We start from the raw sequence: 27,653 nt of genomic DNA, 5'->3' as shown, positions 1-27,653 counted from the left end.
TTAAATGCAGCTTACAACGGCAGGGAAGATAAAGTCTCTAAGGACATAATGAGGTACCAACTCACAAAATGTGGCTTAAATGTGAAATCCTAGAAAACCTTAAAATCAAGTATACCCATTTGGACAACAGAAAATGAGAGTGGGGTTGGTAGCTTTGTAGTCTGAACAAACTTTTTGTTCCCGTTTTGTTAAGGGAAAAAGGCATAGCAACAGAGAAACACAGCCTTGAAAACAGGAGGTAAGCTTGAAAGGTAAAAGGCAGCCTTCAAGAAAAGTACATAGAAGACTGCTGGTGATGCACGCTCTCATTTACTCAAACTCATGGAGAGCCGTGCTTCTGTACATAAAGCCATCATCTGACATTCATTCATTCATTTATTATTATTCTTTTATTTTTGAGAGACAGAGAAAGAGCGAGAGAGCACACGAGCATGCACACACAAGCAGGGGAGGGACAGAGGGAGAAAAACAATCTTAAGCAGGATCCACGCTCAGCACAGAGCCTGACATGGAGCTCGATCCCATGACCTGAGCTGAAATCAAGAGTTGGATGCTCAACTGAGCCACCCAGGAGTCCCTTGTTTCTTCTTTTACACATAACTAAAGTGCATGAGGTCTTTTAAAGGAAGTATTGAAGCTGTTAATACTGTCCTATGTTATTAACCAATACTTCAGTGATCACAATGTAGTAAGAGCTGTAACACAGATCTGGCCCGTGGTACAATGAAAATTAATCCATATTTGAAATCACAGATACAATGTTAACTTTATGTCCTCTCCAAGAAAAAGGATGCCAGGTAAAATATATTTGGCCAAATAAGGCATTTCTGTAATTTCTAAATAGTTCATCATCATTCAACTACAATGTCCCCATGATCCTTAACAAAAAGATTAAAGGTGTCTGGCTGGCTCAAGCAGTAGAGCACGTGACTCTTGAGCTTGCAGTCGTGAGTTCAAGCCCCATGTTGGGAACAGTTTACTCAAAAAATAACAATGAAAACATTACCCATTCTTCGTTACCATCTTAATTTCATTATCTGTAAAGTGAGCTACCCAACATTACTGAAGTTCAAAATGCTAGATTATTTAGTCTATTAGGGCTTTTGATCTCATTAACTGTAACACTTTTTTCAAAAGCTCAGCCTTAAGGACAGCAATAAATTTTAAGTTTTTTTTTTTTTGGCCCTATGAGAACATAGTCACTTTGCGACTAGAGTGACCACTATGAATTAATCTATCATTCAAAGCAGTTCTTCTCCCAGAGTAGGTGCTTGGAGTTGTGGCAGGGAGCCTAGAGTAAACATCCTTATTTTTGATTTGTACCTGGTGTCATTTCCTGCATTGTAAGGTAGGCACTACTGAATCCTGTTCTATCCTGCAGGAATGTTAAATAAACGGAAATTTTAGATGAGACAGAATTTAAAAGGGGTTTGAGAGTGAAATATTTCCGTGTTTATTTTCACTCTTTGTCTGCATACTTGCTTACAACTCTTCCCCACTCTCTTCACAGCTCTGAAATTAGACAAATGATTACATGATCTTATCTTTTGGGGTCTGCTGCACTCACCAGGATAGCCTTGGAGTCCATAGGCTTGCCACTTGCTTACTGGCTGAAGTCCTGCTCTATGTGCATCATGGTCACTGACTGAAGACACACTCAGCTGAGATCTGATCACCTGACAGGAAGGAAACAGAAGTTGGAGGGCTAAAGCTACTTTGCAGGTCAGCTCTGAGAATCTCAAATTTCTAAAGTTATTTCCGGTATGAGACAAAATTCAGAGTCTTAAGTCTGGGCTCCTAAACTTAGTTCTACCACTTACTTGATGCAAGACTTCGATAAGTCACTTCTTAGAGCCTTAGTTTTCTCATCTATACACTAACAAACACTAGAAAGTAATATAAAATTAAGCAGAAATGAGAAGCAGGCTGATTTTGGCCTTCAAGACTACCTTTTTGTATGACACCACACTTTTGTGATTTCTTCCAAGACTCTAAATCATGAAAGGTGTTTGGTGTACTGAAATACCCTTAGTCAAAATGCTGCCCATCTCAGTTCAGGCTATCAATGCTTTTGAGGCACTTATATACAGACCAATGAGGAACATCAGGTGCTTAAACAGACCAATGAGGAACATCAGGCAGGAGAGGGTAAGAGAATGGAGAGAGTGCTCTCACCAGACAGAAGAAACGTTTCAGTGAAACACTGGAAACCCTGTTTGCTGAAAGTATGATATTTATTCTTTTTTAGATGAAACTTCAAAATGAAACTCAGAGCTTTTGCCTTTGCGAATTACTTTGAAATTAAGTTTTTCAGGGGCTCATGAAGTTTTCTTTGCATATAAGAGTATCTTAGAGATGCCTTATTAAATTGGTTAAGGGATCCAACATGCAGTCACTAAAGGACATTTACAAAACAAAAACCTTTATTCTTCCACTAATAATAAACTTAGGATCTTGCTTGCCTTAGAATACATCAAATGTTCTCTTCCAAAAAGACAGGATCTCTCATCCTATTAACTTCACCAAGTGTAGAGATTTCCAGAAAAAAAAATACTAACAAGTGGCTGGTGTATTACCAGTTTCTGTAATAAAATGGCTACCTGGAACTCTGAGAGTCTTAACCAGCTAATTTTTCCAGGTACTGATGTTTTTATTTTAAACATTTTGTAATGATTTCTTAAACAGACCATATTTAGTAATGTACTGTAATTCAGCCAATACTCCCATAGTTGAAGTAAGTTTGTGGACCTATTCTCCATGCTAAGCTAAACCAAACCTCGAAGTTTAAAAAAAAGTTCTGCTTTTTCCCTTGCCTATTAGCTGTCACTTTCTCCACTGCTCATCAGTTGCTCTCAGAGCAACTTTCTTTTCCAATTTGCGACTTTCAATCTGTTTTGAACTGGGAAACTAAATACTGAAGTTTTTATGTATTCAATGGATAGTGTATTTATTGAATGCTTACTGTTTCAGATAGTGTGCTAGACACAATGTCCTCTTCTCAGGTGGCTTATATTCTAAAAGTATTTAAATACTGCAGCAAAATACAGGCAAAAGGAGATGAATGAGGGTCTGTCCCATGTACATTATTCTTAGAGTTCAGACTTTCTGTATGTTATTTCGACAACTCTAAGACCATTTTTGCTAGCAAATGAAGTTCCTAAAAAGTTCTAGATAAGTATGGTGTTACTACAGCATTCCAATCTTACTGAGAACTATTATTAAGCTTAGAGGGAATGCTCCATCCAGCCATCTGTGGAAAACACCAAGGGCAAATTAAGGGATCAGGGATCCTCAGTGTTTTGTTATTTTTTTTTTCAACGTTTATTTATTTTTGGGACAGAGAGAGACAGAGCATGAACGGGGGAGGGGCAGAGAGAGAGAGGGAGACACAGAATCGGAAACAGGCTCCAGGCTCTGAGCCAGCAGCCCAGAGCCCGACGCGGGGCTCGAACTCACGGACCGCGAGATCATGACCTGGCTGAAGTCGGACGCTTAACCGACTGCGCCACCCAGGCGCCCCAAGGGATCCTCAGTGTTAACAGCGATTATAAAGAAATTATGCATACTATATACTATAACTGTGATTTTCCCTGTGTCCCCCTTTATGTTACTTTTCCTACTTAACATGGGGAAAGGTAGAAATAATGCATAGTGCTTGAATTCATTTGCCCTTTCCTTTCAAACGTGGAGAGATGATCTCAATCTTTCAATGCCCTTTTTCTGAGAGGTCCGGAGACGACAGGGACCTATTTTATGGACGACGGCTTAACTAACAAAATCGATCCCGAGCTCTCAGTGGTGGGGATACTCGGGTGGTTGTTTTTTTCAAGCTGCAAACCGCTTCCCTACCGTGTAAGAACACGGTTTATGGGCTTTTACACAAACTGAAGTAGAGACGTAAACGAACAGTTAATGTTAGGAATGAACACCAATTCCCAGGCATTCTCTGAGGCCGCAGCCGGGAAAGGCCGCGTGGAGTAACCCGGCAGCACAGCTCTTCACCGCCAAAGTGTCACTCTTCATGGACAATTCAACTCCGTGCCCACCGAGGCCGGGGATTACTCAATAACACTCAGAGAAAAGAGATGAGGTGAGCTGTGAAGACCCTCAAAAAAGCGAGGTGAGGCGACCGGTGATGCGCGCGGCTCCTCTGTCCGTACCTTGCGGGCATCAGGCCCCGTGCCGCGGGCTGTATGGGCCGCCGAGAAGTCAATGACCGCTCCCAGGTCTGCGGAATCGGGGCGGCTCTGCCGGTAGAAGCGGAAAAGCTTCCGAAAGGCGTCCTCCCCTGGCTCGGCCGCCAACGTCACTACAGAGCCGACGGCCGCCGCCATCTTCCCCATCTCGTTGCCCGGCCTCTTCTGACCCGGAAGCAGAGTGCCGTGCTCCGGATCCGGCAGGTTCTTCCGGGGTCGTGACCAGTGGTCACAGAGGTGCTTAATCTAAAGATGGCGGCTTCAGCGGTGAGGGGCGCTATGGCGCTGCGTACTAGTACTAGCCGGCCGGTGGCTTTCGTCAGAAAAATTCCCTGGACCGCAGCCTCGAGTGAGTGATGGAGACGTATTAGGGGCGGAAGTTTGAGGCTCAAGCGATCCTCAAAAGCACTGCTTTTGGCGGAGCGCTGGAATCAGCGTGGTAGCTGGATTAAGAGCTGTTGCTCCTGAGCAAACCAGTGAGCAGAATTTTTTTTTTTTTTTTTTTTTTTTTTTTTTTGCAATTAATTGGGGATGCGTCTTGAGCTTTTGCGGCACGTATTCAGGGTCTCCTGCCTGCGGGAGTGATTTGGTGGAACAGTTCGTTACTTGCAAACGTTAAGATGTACGATTTAGAAGGGACTGTTTTGATTGCGGTATGGAGGATGGATTCAAACTGGTAAGGTTGAAGGCGGGGAGACGAACTAAAAGGCAGTTTCAGTAATTTAGTCCTAAGAAGAGGACCTGAAATAGTTTAGTGGTAGAAAAGCGGGTCAAATCCACCTATGTTAACAGAACAAAATCAACGGCTTTTCGCGATGGTTTGAATGGGAAAGAGTACGGAATGACGGAAAAGGAAGAACAACTTCCACGTTTTTAGCGTTGGTGAATATCGTGGTTAGGATGTGGAAGCAGCAGGTTTAAAGAAGAGGAGTTAAAGGTTAACTGTGTTGAGTTTGAGAAAAACCTGTGAGGTCTCCGTCAGCAAGTGGGCAGAGAAGATTGTGTAGAGATTGAGAAGTGCCCTTTTAAACATACTGCGCAGGTTAGAATTCCACCTCGGCCATTTAATAGTTGTGCAACCCAAAGGGAGGGAATTTGGGAAAAGGGCTCACTACTGTAATTCAGTTTCATCTGTGAAATGGAGTCAGTAATAACTTTCCTCATAGGATTTTTGATTGGGTTAAAATGAGTTTATATGTAAACCGCTTAGACCTGTGCTAGATACATAAGTGCTCAATGAATGATAATCATTTTCATGATTACTGTAATTGAAGCTCAAGGGGAGAGACCTCGGCTGGAGATAGAGGGTTGGGAGTAATCAGTATCGAAATCTCTCACCAACATTGATTTTTGTCAGTTGCAGTTTTGAGAAAATGTTTTTATATTTGCCTACCAAAAATTAAAAATCCACGGTCAGTTTTATAGGTTTTCATGTATCAGGTCATCTCCCTTAAAGAAAAGAATGGAACTGGGATTACTCACCTCTTAGTTTTTGTGGTCCAGGTGTGGGTAGTGGAATGGAAAATAGATCAGTTTGTGCCTCACTTTCTCAATATGTGGCAGGTGAAGATCAAGCCAGTACAATGTCTTGCTTAGGCTCCATGAAACTGTGTAAAGGCCAGGGATTTCATCAGCATCTTGCAGTTGCAGGTGTACAGACCATAATGGGTTGGTTTAAAACTCTTACAAAGGGTCTATGTAACATACAACTTTGAAACATTCTCTCTCAGTTCATTCATTCATTCAGCAAATATTTAAGGAGTGTTTGTGGTGGGCATTGTTCTTGGTGCTTGCAGCTGTTTTCCCTTAACAGTTATAGGTAATTTGGGAAGAGGGTTACCTTCCAGAACTAGTTTGTTTTGGAAGTGAATGTTTTCTAGAACTTTCAATACCTGGTTTAAAACGTGTATATTTAACACTATTTTGTTTATTCTCCAGTAACATGGTCTCTGAGGTCCTGATCTTGGCAACTGATTTGACCAACTGGGAGAGCTCTTCAGAAATTTAGTCCCTATGGGTTGCTGAAGCATTACTAGGCATTTATTCATTCATCAAATATTGCCCTACTGTGTATCAATTACTATTGACATAGTGGACTCAACACTCGGGAAAGTTACGGTGTTGTGGTGAGGGTGAGGAGACTTACAACAGATACAGGCAATTGTTGAAGCAGTGAGGTTTAGATGAACTAGGGGAAATAACCAGGTAATATGAAATATCAATCAGGGAAAGTACAAGCACTGTAGTTCAGAAGAGATCATGTATTTTTGATTTTTAAGATTACTATGCATCTTTGAGGACTCGGGTCAGGATAATAACATTGTTTTGTATTGGAGTAGATCCCCGATAAATTAATATTCAGTGGATATATTTGGCTTGGATCTTGAAGGATAATTACAATTTAGGCAGGAAGAGATAGGATTACCGACATAACAAGGGGAAATAACGATAGACAAAGATGGAAATCCATGGGACACACAGAATTTCATTTGCTATACTAGAGAGTAACTATGGGCCAGCAATGGGAAATAAAGCAGAAAGGGTAAGCAGGGTCATCTCAACAAATTTTAAAGTATCAGCTTTTTAACTGAGTGTAAACTGTATGGAAGGCAAGGGCTTAAACAACACACTACGGTTAAATTGTCTTTTGTGTGACTTTCTCACAAGGATTGTTATCCATGCACCTAACACTATGATGAAGATACTCCTCTGCAGGGGATGAAGACTACAGTCAACTCAGCAACTTATCTGTGTGTGTCCCTACACACACTTTCCCCAAATCTGGTACATTGCAGCTTTATAGAAATGGTTCTTGACTTACAGCGGTTTCATTTACAATTTTTTGACTTTACAATGGTGCAATAGTGATACACATTCTGAAGAAACTCTGCTTTAAATTTTGATTTTTTTTCCCTGTGCTAGTGATATGCAGTATGATACTCTTTTGTGATACTAGGCAGCAGCAGCAGCAGCAAGATGCAGCTCCCAGTGAGCCATGTGATTACGAGGGTAAACAACTCATAGACTTACTCTGTGCCCTTAACCACCATTCTGGTTTTCATTTTCAGTAGTCAATAAATTACATAAGAAATTCAACACTTTAGGGGCGCCTGGGTGGCGCAGTCGGTTAAGCGTCCGACTTCAGCCAGGTCACGATCTCGCGGTCCATGAGTTCGAGCCCCGCGTCGGGCTCCGGGCTGATGGCTCAGAGCCTGGAGCTTGTTTCCGATTCTGTGTCTCCCTCTCTTTCTGCCCCTCCCCCGTTCATGCTCTGTCTCTCTCTGTCCCAAAAATAAATAAAAAAACGTTGAAAAAAAAATTAAAAAAAAAAAAAAAAGAAATTCAACACTTTATTATAAAATAGGTTTTGCATTAGATGGTTTTGCCTGACTATAGGCTAATGTAAGTATTCTGAGCATGTTTAAGCTGGCTAGTCCAGGGGTGCCTGGGTGGCTCAGTCAGTTAAGTGTCCGACTTTGGCTCAGGTCATGGGTTCAAGCCCCGTGCCAGGCTCTGTGCTGACAGCTCAGAGCCTGGAGCCTGCTTCAGATTCTGTGTCTCCCTCTCTCTGTTCTTCCCCTGCTCATGCTCTGTCTCTCTCTCAAAAATAAAAAAATAAACATAAAAAAACTTTTTTATGATGTAGGCTAGGCTAAGCTATGTTGTTCAGTAGGTTAGGTGTATTAAATGCATTTTCAACTTAGGATATTTTCAACTTACAATAGGTTTATCAGCTGTAACCCCATCATAACTTGAAGATCTGTAGTCAGTACCATAGCTGCTTCCTAAATCTTAAGGCTTCAAGGAAATGCAAAGTAGCTCCTGTTCACAAAATGTTTGGGAACTCTAGGCCCACTTTTGGTTTCTACCTACAATCTAGGATGAAAGATACAAAATATATTAACTCCTTTTTTGTTGTTTGTTTTTAAGTAATCTCTGTGCCCAACGTGGGGCTTGAACTCACAACTCCGATTTCAAGAGTCACATGCTTTACCGACTAAGCCAGCCAGGTACCCCAAAATACATGAACTACTTTTAACATGTTTTCTCTTCCTATACAGGTGAGCTGAGAGAACACTTTGCACAGTTTGGCCATATACGAAAGTGCATCATACCTTTTGTAAGTATTCTCTTTGAAAAAAAAAAAGTTATCCTTTCATTCTTGATCCTCAAATTTTATCCTCGAATTCTTGAGTTTTTGTCAAAACATATCAACTTGTATGACTTTCTAATGAAGTAAAGCTGTTCATCAGAGTCTTTATGGATAAAATTATGGGTGATACTGATTAAAAAGTAAAAAAAAAAAACCAACTTATCCTGCACATAACAAATTACCATAAACATAAGGACTCAAAACAACAAACATATGTTATCCACAGTTTCAGCAGATCAGGAACCTGGGCATAGCCTTACTGGGCCCTCTGCTCAGGGTCTCATATAGCTGCAGGCCAGGTGTCAGCTGGGGCTTTGGTCTCATCAGAGGCTCAGCTGGGAAAGACTGATGTCCAAGATCCCTCAGGTTGTTGGCAGAATTCATTTTTTGAACTGTAGGACTGAGGTATCTACCTTTTTGCTGGCTTTCAGCTTGTAGGGACTACCTGCAGTTCCTTGTTACCTGGGAGGTCTGTAGGCTCCCCCAACATGGCAGCTTACTTCTTCAAAGTCAGCAGAGGAGTTTCTCTGTCTAGTCTGTTAAGTTCGTCTTAGAACATAGTCATGGGAGTGGCATCCCATCATTTTTGCCATATTCTTTTGGTTAGAAGCATGTCACAGGTCCCACACACTCTCAAGGGGAAGGGGGTTATACAGAGGGTAACTTGGTGGGACATGTGTAGATCACAGGACCATCTTTGAATTCTGCCCACTCCAGTATTATAGTAAGGACTTGATACTAAAGGATGATTTTATCTGAAAATTAATTGGTGGAGGGGCACCTGGGTGGCTCAGTCAGTTAAAGTGTCTAACTTTGGCCCAGGTCATGATCTCATGGTTCATAGGTTTGAGCCTTATGTCGGGCTCTCTGCTGACAGCTGAGTCTGGAGCCTGCTTCCAATTCTGTGTCATCCTCTCTCTCTGCCCCTCTCCTGCTCATGCGGTCTCTCAAAAATAAATAAACATTTAAAAAAATTTTTTTTTCAACTGGTAGAGAATATCTGTTTTAATCTTTATCCTTATTAAGTTGAATGCCTTTTTTCTTTTAGTATTTTTATATTTGTTATATTTCCTTTAAAATTTTTAATGTTTATTTTTTTTAATAAATTTTTTTTTCAACGTTTTTTATTTATTTTTGGGACAGAGAGAGACAGAGCATGAACGGGGGAGGGGCAGAGAGAGAGGGAGACACAGAATCGGAAACAGGCTCCAGGCTCCGAGCCATCAGCCCAGAGCCTGACGCGGGGCTCGAACTCACGGACCGCGAGATCGTGACCTGGCTGAAGTCGGACGCTTAACTGACTGCGCCACCCAGGCGCCCCTTAATGTTTATTTTTGAAAGAGAGAGAGACAGAGCACACGCAGAGGAGGGACAGAGAGGTAGACACAGAATCTGAAGCGGGCTCCAGGCTCTGAGCTGTTAGCACAGAGCCTGACGTGGAGCTTGAACTCACGAACTATGAGATCATGACCTGAGCCGAAGTCAGATGCTCCCCGAACTGAGCCACCCAGGCACCCCTCCTTTGCTTTCTAAGGAAGGTTTAGAAATCAGTTTATCAATTTGTTTTGCTTTATTCTGGGCTGTATTTTTCTGTGGGCTTTCTAGAATTACTGGATTTTTGATGGTGTAATGTGAGTACACACAAAGTTTACAGGTGCTTCACTAAAGCTGCCCCTTTTTTCCTGACACTGAGAAGACTATGGTAAAATATCAACTTAAAGAAATTTAAATTCTTAACTCTTAATGTTTGTTGCTTTCCAAGGATCTAATAGATACCTCCTATCTAGTGCTAGTGAGGGTGTAGGGAAGCTGGCACTGAAATTGCTCAGAAGTTTACTTCATTTCTGAAGGATAGTTTGGTAAAATCAAAATCCAGAATTTGTATTTGCTTTGATCTCGCAGTTCCATTTTTAGGCATTTATTCTGCAGAAATGGTGTGGTTAAGAATGCTCAAAGCAACATTGTTCACTAATGTAACTGGAAAGGGGCGCCTGGGTACTCAGTTGGTTAAGCGTCTGACTCCTGATTTCGGCTCAGGTCATGATCCCAGAGTTCTGAGATCGAGTATTGCATTGGGCTACGCGATGAGCATGGAGCCTGCTTAAGATTCTCTGTCTCTCCCTCTGCCCCTCTCGCCTGCTCCCACTTTCTCTCTTTAAATAAAAAAAATAGTAATATTACCAGAAAGAACCTAAATGTTTATCAATGGGATTAAATAGTCATTGATACAATGGAGTTTTTTATACAGTTGATTAAAAGAATGAGGCCCATGTATTACTGACATGAAAATGTTTCTATAAGCTTAAAAACTACAATTTTACAAAGAGTATGAAACTTGTGTTTTTTGAGGAGCATTAAAAAATTTTATCCAAAAATAGTAACACATTTTTCTTGGTTCCCATTTCCCTCTTAGAAGTATAAATAATATAATTTAGGACCTGGAGTTAACAGGTTTAGATTTAAACAAAAGAAAATTTTGATTCTTGGTAAAACTAAATAAAATGTAACAGGAAAAAAGTTTCTGGTAAACAATTCATGTACTCAAGTTAGAAATCCAGGTTCCTATCTTAGATACACAGTACTTAAGTTTTACACAAACACAAAACATTTTTTTCAAATGTTTATTTATTTAGAGAGAGAGAGAGAGAGTGTGAGGAGGGGAAGGGCAGAGAGAGGTGAGAGAGAATCCCAGGCAGGCTCCACGTTCAGCGTGAAGTCTCACGACCGGGAGATCATGACCTGAGCTGAAATCAAGAGCTGGACACTTAGCTGACTAAACCACCCAGGCTTCCCCCACACACAAAATTTGTAAAGCTTTTACAGCAATGGTCATAAGGAGGTAGAGGAGAAATTGTATTTTTCTGAGGTAAGGAGTGAATCACTGGGACATTACCAGAAACTTCCTGCAGTCTAGGTTTATACTTAAAAAGTTACCTTTTAGGAGTGCCCGGGTGGTTCAGTCAGTTGAGCCTCAGATTCTTGATTTTAGCTCAGGTCACGATCCTAGGGTCGCGGGACTGAGCCCTATGCTTTGTGCTGAGCATGGAACCTGCTTAAGATTCTGTCTCTCCCTCCATCTGACCCCCTCTCCCACTATTTCTCTCTCTCAAAAAAAAGTCACCTTTTAAATATGGGGGCAATTTCTAAGAATTTGGTTTGGGGGTGGTGTGGAGCACAACATAACTTTGTAACAAGATTGATGATGATGTACAGAGTGAATAGACATCTTTGTATCTGTTCTTTTTATTTGGGTGGGGAGGGGCAGAGGGAGAGAGAGAGAATCTTAAGCGTGCTCCATGACCAGCACAGAGCCCAAAGGCAGGCTTGATCTCACAACCTTGAGGTCATACTTGAGCCAAAATCAAGAGTTGGATGCTTAACCGACTGAGCCACCCAGGCACCCCTCGTCTTTAAATAGCAGGGTGCTTCGAAGCACACCAGAATCTTTTCCACACGTGCTGATGTATAGGTTGGATGATAAGCACTCTTGTCCTATGCACAAAGGGAAGCACCTTGAAGTCTGGAGCTAGGTAAATAAGGGTAATACTGTCTATATTTTTTCTTTTTTCCTATTTTTCATTAGGAATAGGGAGTATGTGATTATAATGGTAGTAGTGGTGATGAGAATTGGTCTCCAAAATTACCAGAAGTGCACCTAGATTTTGAGGCTTAATTTTTTAGTTTCTAGAAATGAGGAAGTTAGAGTACTCTATTTATGTGATTAAAATTTCCCTTATTTTAGTGTGGTTTGTATCTTGAATGACAAAGAAACTTTACTACCTATATGTTACTTCTCTAGTGGCATCAGAAAAGCAGAATGTCAAGATTAACACGGCGGTTAAGCCTTTGGTAACTAAGTTTTTCAACATCTTTAATAATGTCTGTTATGCCGTTTTGGCAGATGAACAGTTGGTAGTTTGTTTTGGAGCTCATGGAAACATTTTTCAAGTTCATGATTAATCTCTTCCTAAATTTTGAATTTTTAGGACAAAGAGACTGGGTTTCACAGAGGTATGGGTTGGATTCAGTTTTCTTCAGAAGAAGAACTTCAGAATGCACTACAGCAAGAAAATCATATTATTGATGGAGTAAAGGTAAATATTTTTCTGTATAATGTCGTGAGCTTTCTATATATCGGTCAGTAGGTCAAAACTATGGAATGACAAGGCCTTTGGGAGATTTGTAACTAAGGTTTCCTTAATATTGGTTAAAGAATGGTGGTGGTGGGAGAGTGCCAGTTCTAAAATGTCTGGGGAGGGTAGTACAGGAAGACCCTTTAATGGTTAGCAAGGTGTATCTAACATAGAGCAGTGGGAACTTACTTACAAGGTAGGGAGACTGTTGTTGAAATCCTGGCTTTTCCACTTACCATGCAACCTTGGGTCAAACCGATTTAGTTTTAAGAGCAGGGAACAAATAACATCCTCTTGACTTCTAGCTGCTGACTCCATAATAAAAAGGCAGTCTTAAAGTGGCAGTTTTCAGTCAGTCGTAATGTTTTTGCAGATAGTGTCTTTCCTTACAATGCTTATTTGATTTTTCTTAGCTCCACATTCAAGCTCAAAGACCAAAAATTTTGCAAGGGGATCAAACATCTGATGAAGAAAAACATTTTTGAGACTGTTACTACCTATTAAATAAAGTAAACAAAATTGAAAATTTTGCCTAAATGTTTTTATTTGAAACAAGTAGTTGCACCAAGCAAGAGCTTGCTTTCCCCACTCCAAATGAAAACCGAGCTCAGGAGGGGCAGGCGTCATTTGGCAGGACAGTTCTAGTATGTGAACATCCTTCTACTCACTGTGATTGGGGCAACTGTATTCATCAGCAGTCCTTCTTACACAAAATATTATCCCCAAAGTACTAACATCACACAAAAGGAAGTGGTCTTAATTTCATGTGTGGAGCAGTATGTTCTATAAATGCCAAAAGGTAGGAGAAACACAAACACAACCCACTCTTTAAAAAAAACTAAATAGTTCAAAGAATTTTCCACCACCCCCCCCCCCTTACTCCCGTAATAAAAAGTAGTGCTGGGGTCTGACACCCAGATTTGGTTTTTATCCTGGCCATTTACAAAGTGTTTCCCCATCTGACTTGCATCATTAGGGTTATGGACAAAAGTTCATTCACTTTGAAGAACGGTGTATCTACTCCTTCCTCCTCTTCTTGCCTTCATGCTCATGTTCCTTGGGGCGGCTGCTGTCTGAGGGTCTTTTAGAGCCACCGTGCTGTTTGGCTTCTTCCAAAAACTTGTCTAAACCAAAAGGATCTTCCTCAAACTGAACTGGTCCTTCTCGGCCTCTCTGCCTACGGTCTGAACCAGAAAACTCCTTATCGGGAACAAATCTAGGGAAAAAGAAAAAGGACTATGAACCACTTTGTTTTCACTAGTGCAAACAGTGAGACTGAGCTGTCTGCCTTGGTACCTGTTGGTCTTTATTCTGGCTTCTAGGTCATCACCATACATGTCCTTGTCCAGGTTTTTACTGGGCCTGTAAATATTCTGGGCCATATCTTTACCACCTCTCCAGGCTTGATCATAAACATTGTAAATTTCATCTTCTCCACCTGCAAAACCACTGTCCATACCCTGTGGAACAAGGACATTAAAAGTTCACATTTTCAGCAATCTGAACTGCAAATTAAAATGATCTTCATTAAAAAAAGTCCGTAAATTTTCATTCTTACCACCTTTGGTCCTTAGATTAAATACAGTGCTAATTAACAAGTCTGACTACTTTAGTGAAGTAGTCATTAAAATTGGGGGATAGTAGTATAAACAGGTACTTGACAATTTCAATTTTACAGACAATGGCAAAAAGATGAAAGAATGGTCAAGTACCATTTACCTGATGTCACTCACTGATTTATTTATCATGTAACTTCTATGCCCAACATGGGGCTTAAACTCACATCCCTGACGTCAAGAGTTGCATGCTGTATAGGCAGGCATCCCTGTATGATTTCATTTAGAATTGGGGCACCTGGGTGGCTCAGTTGCTTAAGTGTCCAACTTTGGCTCAGGTCATGATCTTGCGGTTTGTGGGTTCAAGCCCCACATTGGGCTCTGTGCTGACAGCTTGGAGCCTGGAGCCTGCTTTGGATTCTGTGTCTCCCTGTCTCTCTGCCCCTCTCCCATTTTCACTCTCTCTCTCAAAAATAAATAAACATAAAAAAAATTGTTTAGGATAAATGTCACACCCCTTAACTCCCTGAGAACATCACTGTTTGCCTGCCTGCCTGCCTGTCTGTCTCTATCTATCTATCTATCTATCTATCTTCTCCTCCCTCCCTCCCTCCCTCCCTCCCTCTATCTCTATCTCTATCTCTATCTCTATCTCTATCTCTATCTCTATCTCTATCTCTATCTAAGAGAGAGAGAACATGTGCTGGGGAGGGGGCAGAGGGTGAGAGCAAGAATCTTAAGCAGGCTCCCATGACCCTAGGATCATAACCTGAGCTGAAATCAAGATGCTCAACTGAGTCACCCAGGCACTCCAAGAACAATCACTATTATAGCAAGAGACAATGAGGCTCTTAATGAAAATCCTAAGACAACAAGGAACTTGCTTCATATATTTGAATGGTTCCTTAATACGGGATGTCCTTTGTTAGGAAAATTTTTATTACAACTTTGAAATAACTTAAGCTTAAGCTTGTAAGAGGTGACAGTCATAAATATTTACTTACATGAAATTTTCATGCCTAACCCCTTTGCTCAGCCTGGTAAATTACCACAGCATAGTGTTTAAGAACATAAACTTTGAAATCAAGACAGCCCATGTTTTAATCTTCTATCAGTTTCCAGCTAAACCTGTATGTGTCTCAAACATACAGAGGTTGTAACAAATAGTATGAAGTCATAGGGTTTTTTAAAGGATTGAAATAATACAAGTAAAAGAACAATGCCAGGAATGTAAAAAAGTACCTAATAAATTATTAAACTAAAAGAACTTACTCAAATGCTACCTTCAAATCTCCCTGAAGCCTCGGAGTCAATAAACTTTTCTGTTCCATATCCCAGTAGAACTTTATTTCTATGTCTATATTTTTATTACAGTCTGCCTTGTCCTTATTTATATACATATATGTCTTTTCCAGTAGACTTGAAGGTTCCTTGAGGGCAAAGCACATCTATCTTTGATCTAAAGGTCTTATGCCTGTAAATAATCAATGTTGGGTAGATTAAAACATAAAGATACTTCTTCAGTCCTAATGTGTCCTAGCTAGTTGATAACAATAGCTTCTAGGAATCAGATTTCCTGATAGCTAGTTTAGCACTTAAATTTAGTTTTTTAGCTTCATCTTTTATATCAGTTTTTTTTTAATGTTTATTTATTTTTGAGACAGAGAGAGACAGAGCATGAACGGGGGAGGGGCAGAGAGAGAGGGAGACACAGAATCGAAAGCAGGCTCCAGGCTCTGAGCCATCAGCACAGAGCCCGACGCGGGGCTTGAACTCACGGACCGCGAGATCATGACCTGAGCTGAAGTCGGACGCTTAACCGACTGAGCCACCCAGGCGCCCCTAGCTTCATCTTTTAAAGATCTCAAGTTTATGTGATTCTACGGCATTAAAAAGTTGTTGTTTTTTTTTTTTTTTTCAAAGATCAACAAAAAACCAAAAGAGATAGTTTTGTAGGACACTGGGTCTATTTTAGAAATAAAAGACCAATATATTAGGTTTTTTTTAAATCACCTAATTTCTTTCATTTTCTACTAGTGTCTTACATCTTAGCCAACTGTAAGAGGGCAAAATCAGAGTTGTTTCATCTTACTTGCATCAAAGATCAAATAAGATAAAGCAGCTAAGTTATAACACATAACTTGTAATATTTTTCTCTCATTATGCCAGCATACCTTACTTAGATTGATCCAAATCTATGATACGTTAATTTTCTTTTCCCTGAGGACTATATTCATATCAACACTTAAGACATGCTATTTCTAAATTCCTTGTACCTTGGACTGGTTGAAGAGCCTTTGGTCATACTGAACTTCATTGGACGTCCGAGGATTGGGTACACCAAGAGCAATGACTTCGCTGATATCTCGATTTTCATTTCTCTGCAGTTTTGACCTGTTTTGAAATATAATGTTGCTAACTGAAAACTCTTCACAGACAAGCTGAATTTCAATTTCAGCCTAACCAATCTCAGAAGCAAAGTTAATGAATATATCCTGTTCAGATCTTGTGAACATATATTCCCTGATAATGCATAATTGGGCTGGCAGTCCTTACAGCACTTCAGAGATGTGATTATTAGAAGAGGTGGGGTTTTACAATCAGGCCTTTCTGTTCAATGAAAAGAACTGTCAAGAGACTCACTCTAGACATGAAGTGTTTAATACAAGAAATCACCTTACAAAAAAAAAAAAAAAGAAAGAAAGAAAAGAAATCACCTAACAGAGCATGCTGAGATAGAAAATTGCTAGTCTATATTTGCTATTATGCGAGGGTTGGGGGGGGGGGGACTGGATGCAAATTAGATGTATCATATGAATCACTGTCAGTAAGCCAGAATCAGTTCTTTACCTGAACCACATTTAGTAATTTTATCCTATAAGAATTTTGAGAAAAACATATCAATGACTGGATTACTCAGTATGATTTTCAATATTCAGATTATCTTAATTCCCCTGTTGTTTCAGTATGTATGCAATCTATATCATAATGAAACCATGGTAACTGTCATCACTTATTTTACCAGAAACTCAGGTCTGTCAATCTATTTTTTTTGAGAGACAGAGCGCTACTGTTTTTGAGAGAGAGAGAGACAGTGGAAGCCGGGGAAGGGCAAAGAGAGGAAGACACAGAATTCAAAGCAGGCTCTAGGCTCTGAGCTATCAGCACAGAGACTGAAGCTGGGCTTGAACTCATGAACCATGAGATCATGAGCCGAAGCTGGATGCTTAACCAACTGAGCCACCCAGGTGGCCTGAAACTCAAGTCTTAAAATGATTTCTATAGACAACCTAATTTTCACCCAGTCATAAGTTTACAGTCTTTCTACATTATCAATTCTCATAACCACTTTTACTGTTTTTAAGGGCCCAATTTATCTACAGAGCCATTTTAATTTTTTACAGCTTAGGAATTTCAGAGCAAGAGTATCATTAATTGTGCACTTTCACATTTCATTCCACTCTCTTCTACACCGCTATTATCCACAATTTGAAATTCAGATTTTCTGCTTCTCCAGGGCTCCACTTACCCAGGGAGATGAGCTATGCCATTAAATAACAAAGACCACCACCAGCAGGAATCTTCTTTTTCATGTTTAGTACATGACTTGAAAAAAAAATGGATTTTATCAATAGCTCACAAAATGATGAGAGTGTGGAAAACTGCTCATATGGAAAGACAATGTTTCATAGTTGTTTTTAACCCTCACTCAGAATTCAGGCCTCAGCCTTTGGTGAACCATACACTTTACCAATCCCTACTTTAGCCCAAGTCCCCATGCAAGTATTTTGTTTGTTTCACGCAGGTCTGTACTTATTAACAGTGCTCTGGTCCATTTTCCCAAGTAATTTTACATGGTAGCTCTGTCTTTGAATTTTAATAGAACTGCTCATGAGAAGAGGCTGATTTTCACTTCTCAGAAAATCTGCTCTTATCTGCCACCGTACTCGGGACGGTCCTCTGCATGTAGGAGTATCTCAATGAAAGCACAGAAGCTTTGGGGCGCCTGGGTGCCTCAGTTTGTTGAGCATCCGACTCTGACTTAGGCTTCGGTCATGATCTCACGGTTCATGAGACTGAGCCTCACATCAAGCTCTGTGCCGACAGCAAGGAGCCTGGTTGGGATTCTCTCTCTTCCCCCCCACCCCCCGCCCCCTCCCCAACTCACACGTGTGCGCTCTCTCTCTCAAAATAAACATTAAAAAAATAATTTTTTAAAAAGTACAGAAGCTTATTCTCTGCCTGGAGGAATAGGCACATAATGTTGGTCTCACCATTTAAAATAGGAAAAGAACAGACCAGAACAGTCCTATCTACTACCTTCACAAAGATGATCTGAACTCCGTTTTCTATATCCCTCTGTCATTCGCAATTCTAGCTTATTCTATACATCTACAGGGTGATAAGAAAGGATTACTTCCAGGGACAGTCAATTCTTCTTCTAAGAAAAAGTAAATAGTTTGGTGTGAGAAAATAGTGCTGATCTAGTAAGTTATCAAACTAAAAAGGAAAGGCAGAGAAGTAAAACTGGGCCCAGTGGACTAAACCTTCTCTCTAAAAGGTTCAGAAAAGCCACTCCTCATAATTCGTATTTATCTCAAATAGCACCTACCTCTTATCAGGAGCTGCCCTGGAAAGATTCCGGTCATGCTGTCTTTCTTTTCGCCTATCATGCCGGATTTCATCCCTCTCACGTGCCTCCCCATCCTCTGTGTGAACAGAGTTGAAAATTACTTCACCACTATGTTACCCATTAATATCTGGAACCAGAGAATATTCTTTAACCTACGACAGAAAATTCCATGAATTTCTTTATAGTCACATTCAACCCTTTTAACTTACTTGCAATTAATTTAAATCCAACAGTATTGATCTAATTTTTTAAAGTTTATTTACTTATTTGCGGGGGGTGGGGGGCAGAGAGAGAGGGTGAGAGACAATCTCAGGCAGGCTCCATGCTCAGCGCAGAGCCTGACTTGGGGCTCGATTCCCGAATGTGAGATCATGACCTGAGCTGAAATCAAGAGTCGGCTGCCTAATTGATTGAGCCACCCAGGCGCCCCTGTTTAATTTTTGAATGTGAATTCCGTAATTATGCATGCAGCTGCAGTGTTAACAGGTAAAAGTATACTGATGATGTCTTTAACTTAACTTGAAATGCATCAAAGTTGTAAGGTGAACTGACGGTGGATACAGATGGGTAGACAGGTAATAAAGCAAATTTAGCAATGTTAATTGTGAAAAAAAAAGTTAACTGTAGAATCTAGGTGGTGGAGATATGGTTGTTCATTGTATAATTCTTTCAACTTTTCTGTGTGTGTGTTTTTTTTAAGTTTATGTACTTATTTTGAGGGAGAGAGAGCACGTGTGCGCACATGATCACGTGAAAGGGGCAGAGACAGAATCCCAGGCAGGTCCCACATTGCCAGCACAGAGCCTGATGTGGGGCTTGAACCCACAAAATTCGAGATCATGACCTGAGCTGAAACCAAGAGTTGAAGGCTTTACCGACTGACCCTTGATTTCAGCTCAGGTCATGACCCGAGGGTCATGGGTCTGAGCCCCGTGTTGGGCTCCCCTTGAGCACGGAGACTGCTTAAGATTCTCTCTCTACCCTGCCTCTGTACCTCTCTCCTGCTCGCTCTCTAAAAAAAATAAAAAATAAAAAATAATTAAAATTGTCATATTAAAATTTCAGGAAAAAAAATTATGTGTAAATGTACCCTTGTATTTTCAAAGACTGGCTGAATAAAGAATCTTTTGCTTGTGGTCCACCACAGCTGGCTGCGTCTTGATCTCTACCTATGGTGTTTATGTCTATCTTCACCTTCTCTTCTCTCTCCAGTCTGAAGGGACACAGTGTGAGCATGTGCTTTTGTGGAGCCAGCCTGTCTGGATTCACATCCTGTTCCTATGACAGGTTAGCAATATGACCCTGTGCAGGTTACTCTACCACTCTGAGCTTTAGTCTCCTCTGTAAAACAGTGACAGTCCTACAACCACTGCATGGGGTCGCTGGAGGGAGTATATAAGGCAGTACATGTAAAGTGCTCAGAGTAGTGTCTGCCATAATAAGCACTCAATAAACGTTAGTTATTAGTATCTGGCAACACATTTGTCAAAATTTTAACTAATTCTTCAAAAATCATTCTGTGCCTTCTTATCCTCACCAGTGTAGAGAACTTAGATACAGGGAAAATCTTCTAATTACCTTCCGTGGCTAAGTATATGTACAACAAGCAGGTTTTTATAACTTGCCTTATTAAGTCATTCATATATGATTCAAGGGTATGGATCACTACTTATAATCCTGGTTCTTTCTCTACAGCTGAACTCTGGACTCCTATATCTAACTGCCTGCCTGACACCTCTATCTTAAACTTAACATGTCTACAACTAAACTCCTAATCTTTCCCTCCCAAACCTCTTCCCCTGCAGTCTTCCCAATATTAGTAAATGGAAACTCAATCCCTCCCAACTGCTCATGAAGTTCTGGAAATAATCCCTGACTCTTCTTCTCTCATACCTCTACGTAACACATAAGCAAATTTTGATGGCTCTCCCTTCAAAACACATCTGTATCCGACCATGTTTTCCCTACCTCTCGTTATCTCTCATCTGGATTACTGCAACAGCCCTCCAAATGGTTTCCCTGCTCCTCCACATGCCCATTCCACAGCCTGCTCATATATGGCATAGTGTGCTGCTTTGCTCAAACCCTTCAAATGCTTCCCTTGTTATTTGAAGTAAAAGCCATGTCCTTAAAATGGCTAAAAGGCCACCCATGATCTGGCCATTAGTCTTCGTATTTACATTAACTACTCTGACACCTCATCTACTACTCAGCGTGCTCCAGTCCAGCTACACTGGCCTCCCTGCTTTTCTTTAACACACCCAGTATACTCCCAAATCAGGGCCTTTGCATTTGCTGTTCCTTCTGTCTGGGATGCTTTTCCGCAGAGTAAGACTCACTTCCTTACTTATGTTATCATCTAAGAAGTCAGGTCCATTCTGACTATCCTTTCCTTCTGGTACTTTTATCCTCCTTGCCTGTTTTATTTTTCTCCATAGAGATTATTATTATGCTATTGTTATTAATTATCTAGTAATGATAATTAACTTTTTTGGTCTGTTTACATTCACTGCTATACTCTCAATTTAACTGAAAACCTTGTGTCTAGAAGAGAACCCTGCATATAGTAGATGCTCAATATGCATTGAAGGAATGAATAATTGTACTGGTCTAGGATTGATTATTTGAAAACAAATTTTTTTTAATATTTATTCACCTCTGAGAGACAGAGCACAAGTGGGGAAGGGGCAAAGAGAGAGGGAGACATAGAACCTGAAGCAGTCTCCAGGCTCTGAGCTGTCCAGTGCAGAGCCTAATGTGGTGCTCAAACCCATGAACTGTGAGATCGTGACCTGAGCCGATGTCTGACACTTAACCAACTGAGCTACCCCTCATTATTTCATTTTTTCAAAAAATTTTAATGTTTATTTTTGAGAGAGACAGAGCACAAATGGGGAAGGGGCAAAGAGAGAGGGAGACACAGAATCTGAAGCAGGCTCCAGGCTCTGAGCTGTCAGCACAGAGCCCGATGTGGGGCTCAAACTCATGAATCATGAGATCATGACCTGAGTTGAAGAGCTGAAGTCAGACATTTAACTGAGCCACTAAGGTGCCCTTAGAAACTTTCTTTTTTAAAATATTTACTTATTTAGAGAGAGAGAGAAAAAGCACGGATGTGTGAACTGGGGGAGGAGCAGAGAGAAGGAGAGAGAGAATCCCAAGCAGGCTCCATGCTGTCATTATGGTGCCCAATGTAGGGCTCGATCTCATGAACCGTGAAATCATGACCTGAGCAGAAATCAAGAATCAGAGGCTCAACCAACTGAACTACCCAGGTGCCCTGAAAGAAGAAATCTTAAGCAGGCTCCACATTCAGCACAGGGCCTGATATGGGGCTCAATCCCATCACCCTGGGATCATGACCTGACCACTCCATAATATGCAATTTTAAATGATTTTTAATTTAATTTAAAAATGTCCAGTGTAGGAGCACCTGGGTGGCTCAGTTGGCTAAGTGTCCAACTTCAGCTCAGGTCATGATCTCACGGTTTGTGGGTTCCAGCCCCGCATCAAGTTCTGCAGAGCCTGCTTGGGGTTGTCTCCCTGTCTTGCTCTCTGCCCCTCCTCCACTTATGTGCATGTGCACGCTCTGTCTCAAAATAAATAAACAAACTTAAAAAAAAAAATTCCAAGCGTGCCTGGGTGGCTCAGCTGGTTAAGCATCCAACTTCAGCTCAGATCATGATCTCACAGTTCGTGAGTTTGAGCCCTGCGTCGGGCTCTGTGCCGACAGCTCAGGGCCTGGAACCTGTTTCGGATTCTGTGTCTACCTCCCTCTGCCCTCCCCAGCTCGTGCTCTTTCTCTCTCAAAGATAAAACATTAAAAAAAAAAATTCCAATGTAGTCTCATACTACATTGAAGGCCCATCTTCAAATATATATTCTTTATTTTCTACTGCTACAGCTCAGTAAAGCAGAAGTTATTGTTTCATTTCTATATTATTTCTGAAATGTCTACATTTTTATAGGTGTGTACTAGTTTTCTATGCAGTAAAAACAATGGCGAGTCTCTAAATGTTCACAATGTAAATTCAACTCAGTAAAGAGAATGTCATACCTTTTTCCACATGGGTTTTGATCCCAGCTCTTCTCTCCCTGGCTTTCTGGGCCATTTCTCTAAGTTTCTCTTCATGTTTCTCCTTTTCTTTCTGAGCCATCTTTCTCTCTACTTGCGCACGCATTTCTACAGCTTCACGAGCCTGTTAGTAAAGTCAGATGTTAAATAATACACAATTGGAGGGTAAGTCACAGCTATCATCCAAAACCCTGACTGAAGTCTGGCTTCAAAGAGCAGTTATAAGAATTTAGATTTGTTATTACCGATTAAAACAAAGATTCTTGTCCACTAAAACAAAGCTTGCCTAAAAGACACTGCGAACTTAGATTTTTCACTCTGGAAAATGTTTTAGTGGTTCAAATGATAACGACCCCAATAAATCTTGTAAGTCGCTGTTTCACTAATGCTTTCTCAGAAACAACCCAAAAACTACGTTAAACCAGGTTCCAATTAAGCAATTTTCAGTATCAGTAACATAGCAGAAACTGGTAATATGTTCAAAATCAATCAAGACAATTCAAGATAAAGCCTTAGCAGGAGATGATTTTTTAGAAAGGTGCTTGCTGTGATGTAGGATGTATACTTATCTATGTTTTAAACATGTGCCATGAGGTATGTGAACTTCCAGGTCACATATTAATAACATTAATGCCATAATATTAATAGACAATTGCTATTATGACTACCATTTTCTACAGCATTTAATTCATCAGGATGTTTATTTGCCCTTCCTTGCTGACCTTTTGGGAGACATCTATATTTAAAACAAAAAAAATTATTAAAAGAAAAAAAGAAAGAGAAACATTGTAAAACCTAAAAATAGCAGTCGACAATGTCTTTAAAAATGAGATGAGCCTAGTGAACCACCATTCTGGAGTGTTCTGAGGAGGCTGGCTGGCCAGCAATGGAGTCTATGTACAAGTCTACAAAGGCTGAGACCAAGCGCAGAGCTGCAAATAGCACCTGCCATGTCTGGCATCCATGCTACAGGTGACTGTCTCTCTAGGTACCCAGTACTGTACCTAAAACAGCAGTATCTTGTGTTAATCAAACCATCATGTTATAGGACTTAAAATTTACAGTGATGAGTCAGTTATTTCTCAATAAAACTAGAACAAACAAACAGTATCTTAGGTAACCAAAAATGGATTTACAAATGATCAAGAGCATTACACCCGTTAATTATGACAGACCAACCTTCCGATCAGCAATATAGAGGGCTTCAGCCAGCTTGGCAAAGTTCTCATTGATGTGAACTGTCTGCAGGCCTCTTCCATCAGCAGCCAGACGCTTGTCTAATGGAATTGTATAACCCTGTGCGAAAGCAGGCAGGAATCACCAGTCATAAAAAAGTGGTAACAGATTCTTTAAAGTTAGATTTAAATATGTCCATTTTGACAACCACTGAGCTGAAGTTCTTGTTCTTACATCTTTCTTCCCAATTGTGAAACAGCAGCAGAGGCTCACACTGAGAGCTTCGTGTAAAGTCTTAACTGAAAGCACTTCATGTCTGCGGTCTTATTTAACCTTCACAGTGACTCTGTAAGGCTGGTAACGCTGTTGTTTCCATTTCACAGCTGATGATGCTGAGGTAGGGAGCTTAGGTAATGTCCCCAAGGTCACACAGTTAATAAACAGATGAGCTAAAATTTAAACTTGGACAGTAGGATACCAGAGCCCAAGGTCAGGGCAAAAAGATTCTCATGTTAATAATTATGAGTTAGGGTAAAAGGAAATCACTATCAAATAGCTAAACAGTTGTTCCTCAAGTAATAGACCAATCATACAAAAGTGGAACAGATCACTAACATCAGAGTATACATAGGTAGTTTAACGTGTTGTACTGTTTTAATGACTTGTCAGATTCTTGGAATACTGTAAGTTTTAGTAAATGGAAAAAAGATATTTTGACAAATTAAGATTCTGTGTTCTGAAATTTTGCATCCTATTTTCAGTAACTCAAGGAGTATACTTGAACACCATGGACATTTCAGGCTTAGCTTTATTCTTCCAGATTTATGATTAGATTCCTAAATGTTGACTCTTGTCCATGGTCTTTACTCCTAATACACCAAAGTACACCCTTTTGTTTTAGGATGAGTACATAACTTCCTTTAAGAAATAATTTAGGAGCACCTGGGTGGCTCAGTCTGTTAAGCGTCCTACTTTGGCTCAGGTCATGATCTCATAGTCTGAGTTTAAGCCCCATGTCAGGCTCTGTGCTGACAGCTCAGAGCCTGGAGCCTGCTTCAGATTCTGTGTCTCCCACTTTCTCTGCCCCTCCCCCACTCACTCGCTCACGCTCTCTCAAAATAAAGACACACAAAAAATTTAATAAAAAAATAAAAAATAAATTTAAAAAAGTAGTTCTATTTAATCTACAAATTAAAGTGGCCTTCATCACCCATCAAAAATAGAATTATAAAGCGTGATTTGGGGGAAAAGGGGAAATAGTGATCAGAGAATTTATTTCACATTATTGTACAGATTCTTCATGACTCCTGCAAGCTTTGGTGCTTAGAGATGTACAGGATTTAAAAAGCTTATGCATATATTCTTATAAACAGAAAAAAAATGTTTGAAACTTAAAGCACTGCATATATCCAAACAATTACTCTTTTTTGTCATATTATTAAACTGATTTCTTTCAGAAATAATTTTAGATATCAATTCCAGTTTTCTAAAGAAGACTATCATTCATTGATATGTCACTTTAATTTACCTATTTCTTTTCTATAAGCTTCTGATACCTACAATTCACTAAAAGAATCTACATAGTATTCATGTGACTGGCATACTATATTTCTATTACATTACAAAAAAAAAAAAAGTCACATAAGTTGGGTGTTCCTTTTTGAAAACATTCAGCTAAGTGAGATGGTGAGGATTTAATGAAAGTTTTTCAGGCTGAACATCTTTCCTGAGTGTTTTCCAGTAGGTTCTAAAAGTAGGAGACTGATTTTATGACAACTTCATTACCTTTGCATTTTTCCAGTTTGAAATACAAGGAGGAATCTTCCACTCTTGTTGTTCCTTCACAGTCATCTGAGTTGACAAAAGAACAGAAAAAGAGACATTTTTAGATTTATAGTCTAGCTAAAAACCCAAGCGCAATGTTTCTCTTCAAAGATAGTTCAATATACACTGACATATGAATGAATGTAGTCCAAGGCCAAAGTTCCATTTGTTTGGTAGCACTATATACTATGTTCCTTCACCATGGATTCTAGTAGTAACTTTAATATAAAAAAATGGAAAATAATCTATACATTATTTTTGACTATTATAAATGGTTAGTATTTTTCCATATTTAAAGTGACATGACTTCTTTGAGATGAAAACTTGTTCTTTTAGTTGGATAATAAATCATATCTAAAAAATGCCACTCAGATTATCAGGGGCCTATTAATCCCAGGCACTTACTTCTTATAACTATGACAATATTCTGCTTGTCAAATAGCAGACCCTGTTCATTCCATTAATAGCAGGGGTTAGGCTAACAACAAGAAAACTAATAGCTAACATTTCACATACGTTCTCTTACACACTCTGGAACTACCTACAAATTATAGCCCTGAGTGGCTCCCCATTTGATCTTGAAAGATAACTTAAAAAAGTAGTAAGTGTGGCAAAATGTACCTGTATAGGCACCTAGATTTTGTTCTATGGAAGGTTATGTATAAAATTAATAATCATGAATACAAAAAAAGATGTTAGACTACAGCAAAGATTACCTTCCGGCTAGGGGAATGCATGACAGGTGCAGGAGGAGAAGGTGGTCCTCGGGGAATTTTCTTATTAATCCTGAAGGATAAAATCAAAGCAAAACCAGAGAGTGTTACACAGTTTTCCATTTTAGCTAATATGTCTCAAGTCTCCCCCTCCCATTTTTATAAAGCTTCAAATATATAAAAAAAGAGAGTGTATAATATATGCCCATCTATCATATATCAGTCACTGAGCTTCGACAACCGTTAAACACAGCCAACCTTGTCATCATCATTACCCACCTTCATCTCCACAGTATCATTATCATCTCATAGAGTAATATACTTTTAGTAGGCTCCACATCCAACATGGGGCTCGAATTCACAACACCAAGATCAAGTCACGTGCTCTACCAACTGAGCCAGCCAGGCACCCCCACTTTTTTTCTTCTTTTTAAATAACAGTTTTCTTAAATAACAGGTACACCTGACATACAATTAACTATAAATATTTAAATGAACAGTTTAAGTTTGACACAAGTATACACCTGTGAAACCATCATCACAATCAAGATGGCAAACACACTCATCACCTCCAAGTTTCTGCATGCTCCTTGCCTATCCTTCTTATTCCTCCCCTCACCTCTGTACTCCCCTCCTTCACCATAGGCACTGATCTACCTCCTGTCACCTCAGATTAGTTTGCATTTTCTGGAGTTTTATAAAAATGGAATCATACAGAATGTATTTGTTTTTGTCTGGCTTCTTTCACTCAGCATAATTATTTTGAGATTCATTCATGTTATTTCATGTATTAAGTTTATTCTTTTTTATTTATTCCATTTTAATATTAATAGTATTCCATGTATAGATGTCCCACAATTTATTTATCCACTCACTTACTGATGGACATTTGGGACATTTTTCTCCTCTGATATCTTTTTTAAGAATAGAGGTTTATTCTTTTTTTTTTTAATTTTTTAAAATCTTTATTATTTATTTTTGAGAGAGAGAGAGAGAGAGAGAGAGAGAGAGAGAATGAATGAGCAGGGGAGGGGCAGAAAGAGGGAGACACAGAATCCGAAGCAGGCTCCAGGCTCCTAGCTGGTAGCACAGAGCCCAATGCGGGGCTCAAACCCACGAACCGTGAGATCATGACCTGAGCCGAAGTCGGACGTTTAACTGACTGAGCCACCCAGGCACCCCGAATAGAGGTTT

The 27,653-nt window shown here is 40.0% G+C and overlaps 3 protein-coding genes across 4 annotated transcripts in view; 1 reads left to right on the top strand and 2 right to left on the bottom strand.

Moving 5' to 3' along the window:
- ALKBH1 (alkB homolog 1, histone H2A dioxygenase) overlaps window positions 1-4,377 on the bottom strand; it is a 28,551-nt gene extending 24,174 nt beyond the window's left edge. For both annotated transcript variants that reach the window (XM_025919455.2, XM_086709145.1), the window contains exons 1-2: window positions 4,161-4,377; window positions 1,568-1,676 (exon numbers count right to left, since the gene is read on the bottom strand). In XM_025919455.2, the coding sequence (XP_025775240.1) occupies window positions 1,568-1,676; window positions 4,161-4,343 (292 nt within the window). In that variant the 5' untranslated portion in view covers window positions 4,344-4,377. The remainder of the gene's footprint in view (window positions 1-1,567; window positions 1,677-4,160) is intronic.
- A 17-nt stretch (window positions 4,378-4,394) lies between these two features.
- Window positions 4,395-13,008, top strand: SLIRP (SRA stem-loop interacting RNA binding protein). The gene is made up of 4 exons (XM_025919884.2): window positions 4,395-4,545; window positions 8,258-8,316; window positions 12,336-12,443; window positions 12,896-13,008. The coding sequence occupies exons 1-4, from the start codon at window positions 4,449-4,451 to the stop codon at window positions 12,965-12,967; spliced, it is 336 nt and encodes a 111-aa protein (XP_025775669.1). The 5' UTR covers window positions 4,395-4,448; the 3' UTR covers window positions 12,968-13,008.
- The window catches only part of SNW1 (SNW domain containing 1), a 33,241-nt gene continuing 18,589 nt past the window's right edge, over window positions 13,002-27,653 (bottom strand). Inside the window, exons 7-14 of the mRNA XM_025919081.2 lie at window positions 26,463-26,532; window positions 25,708-25,773; window positions 23,926-24,042; window positions 22,729-22,870; window positions 18,651-18,747; window positions 16,315-16,432; window positions 13,779-13,942; window positions 13,002-13,698 (exon numbers count right to left, since the gene is read on the bottom strand). Of these exons, the coding sequence (XP_025774866.1) occupies window positions 13,500-13,698; window positions 13,779-13,942; window positions 16,315-16,432; window positions 18,651-18,747; window positions 22,729-22,870; window positions 23,926-24,042; window positions 25,708-25,773; window positions 26,463-26,532 (973 nt within the window). The 3' untranslated portion in view covers window positions 13,002-13,499. The remainder of the gene's footprint in view (window positions 13,699-13,778; window positions 13,943-16,314; window positions 16,433-18,650; window positions 18,748-22,728; window positions 22,871-23,925; window positions 24,043-25,707; window positions 25,774-26,462; window positions 26,533-27,653) is intronic.

The sequence above is a fragment of the Puma concolor genome, chromosome B3 (genome assembly GCF_028749965.1).
Source record: "Puma concolor isolate L17-30 chromosome B3, mPumCon1.1.hap2, whole genome shotgun sequence".
NCBI classification, from domain to species: domain Eukaryota; kingdom Metazoa; phylum Chordata; class Mammalia; order Carnivora; family Felidae; genus Puma; species Puma concolor.
The sequence above is the reverse complement of the archived record's forward strand: the minus strand, read 5'-3'. Positions and strand labels throughout refer to the sequence as shown.

Bases quoted from the DNA above. Each gene is read 5' to 3' on its own strand.
- SLIRP (XM_025919884.2), top strand. From the start codon at position 4,449: ATGGCGGCTTCAGCGGTGAGGGGCGCTATGGCGCTGCGTACTAGTACT. The intron at 4,546-8,257 runs GTGAGTGATGGA...CTTCCTATACAG, and splicing joins TCCCTGGACCGCAGCCTCGA to GTGAGCTGAGAGAACACTTT. The intron at 12,444-12,895 runs GTAAATATTTTT...GATTTTTCTTAG, and splicing joins ATATTATTGATGGAGTAAAG to CTCCACATTCAAGCTCAAAG.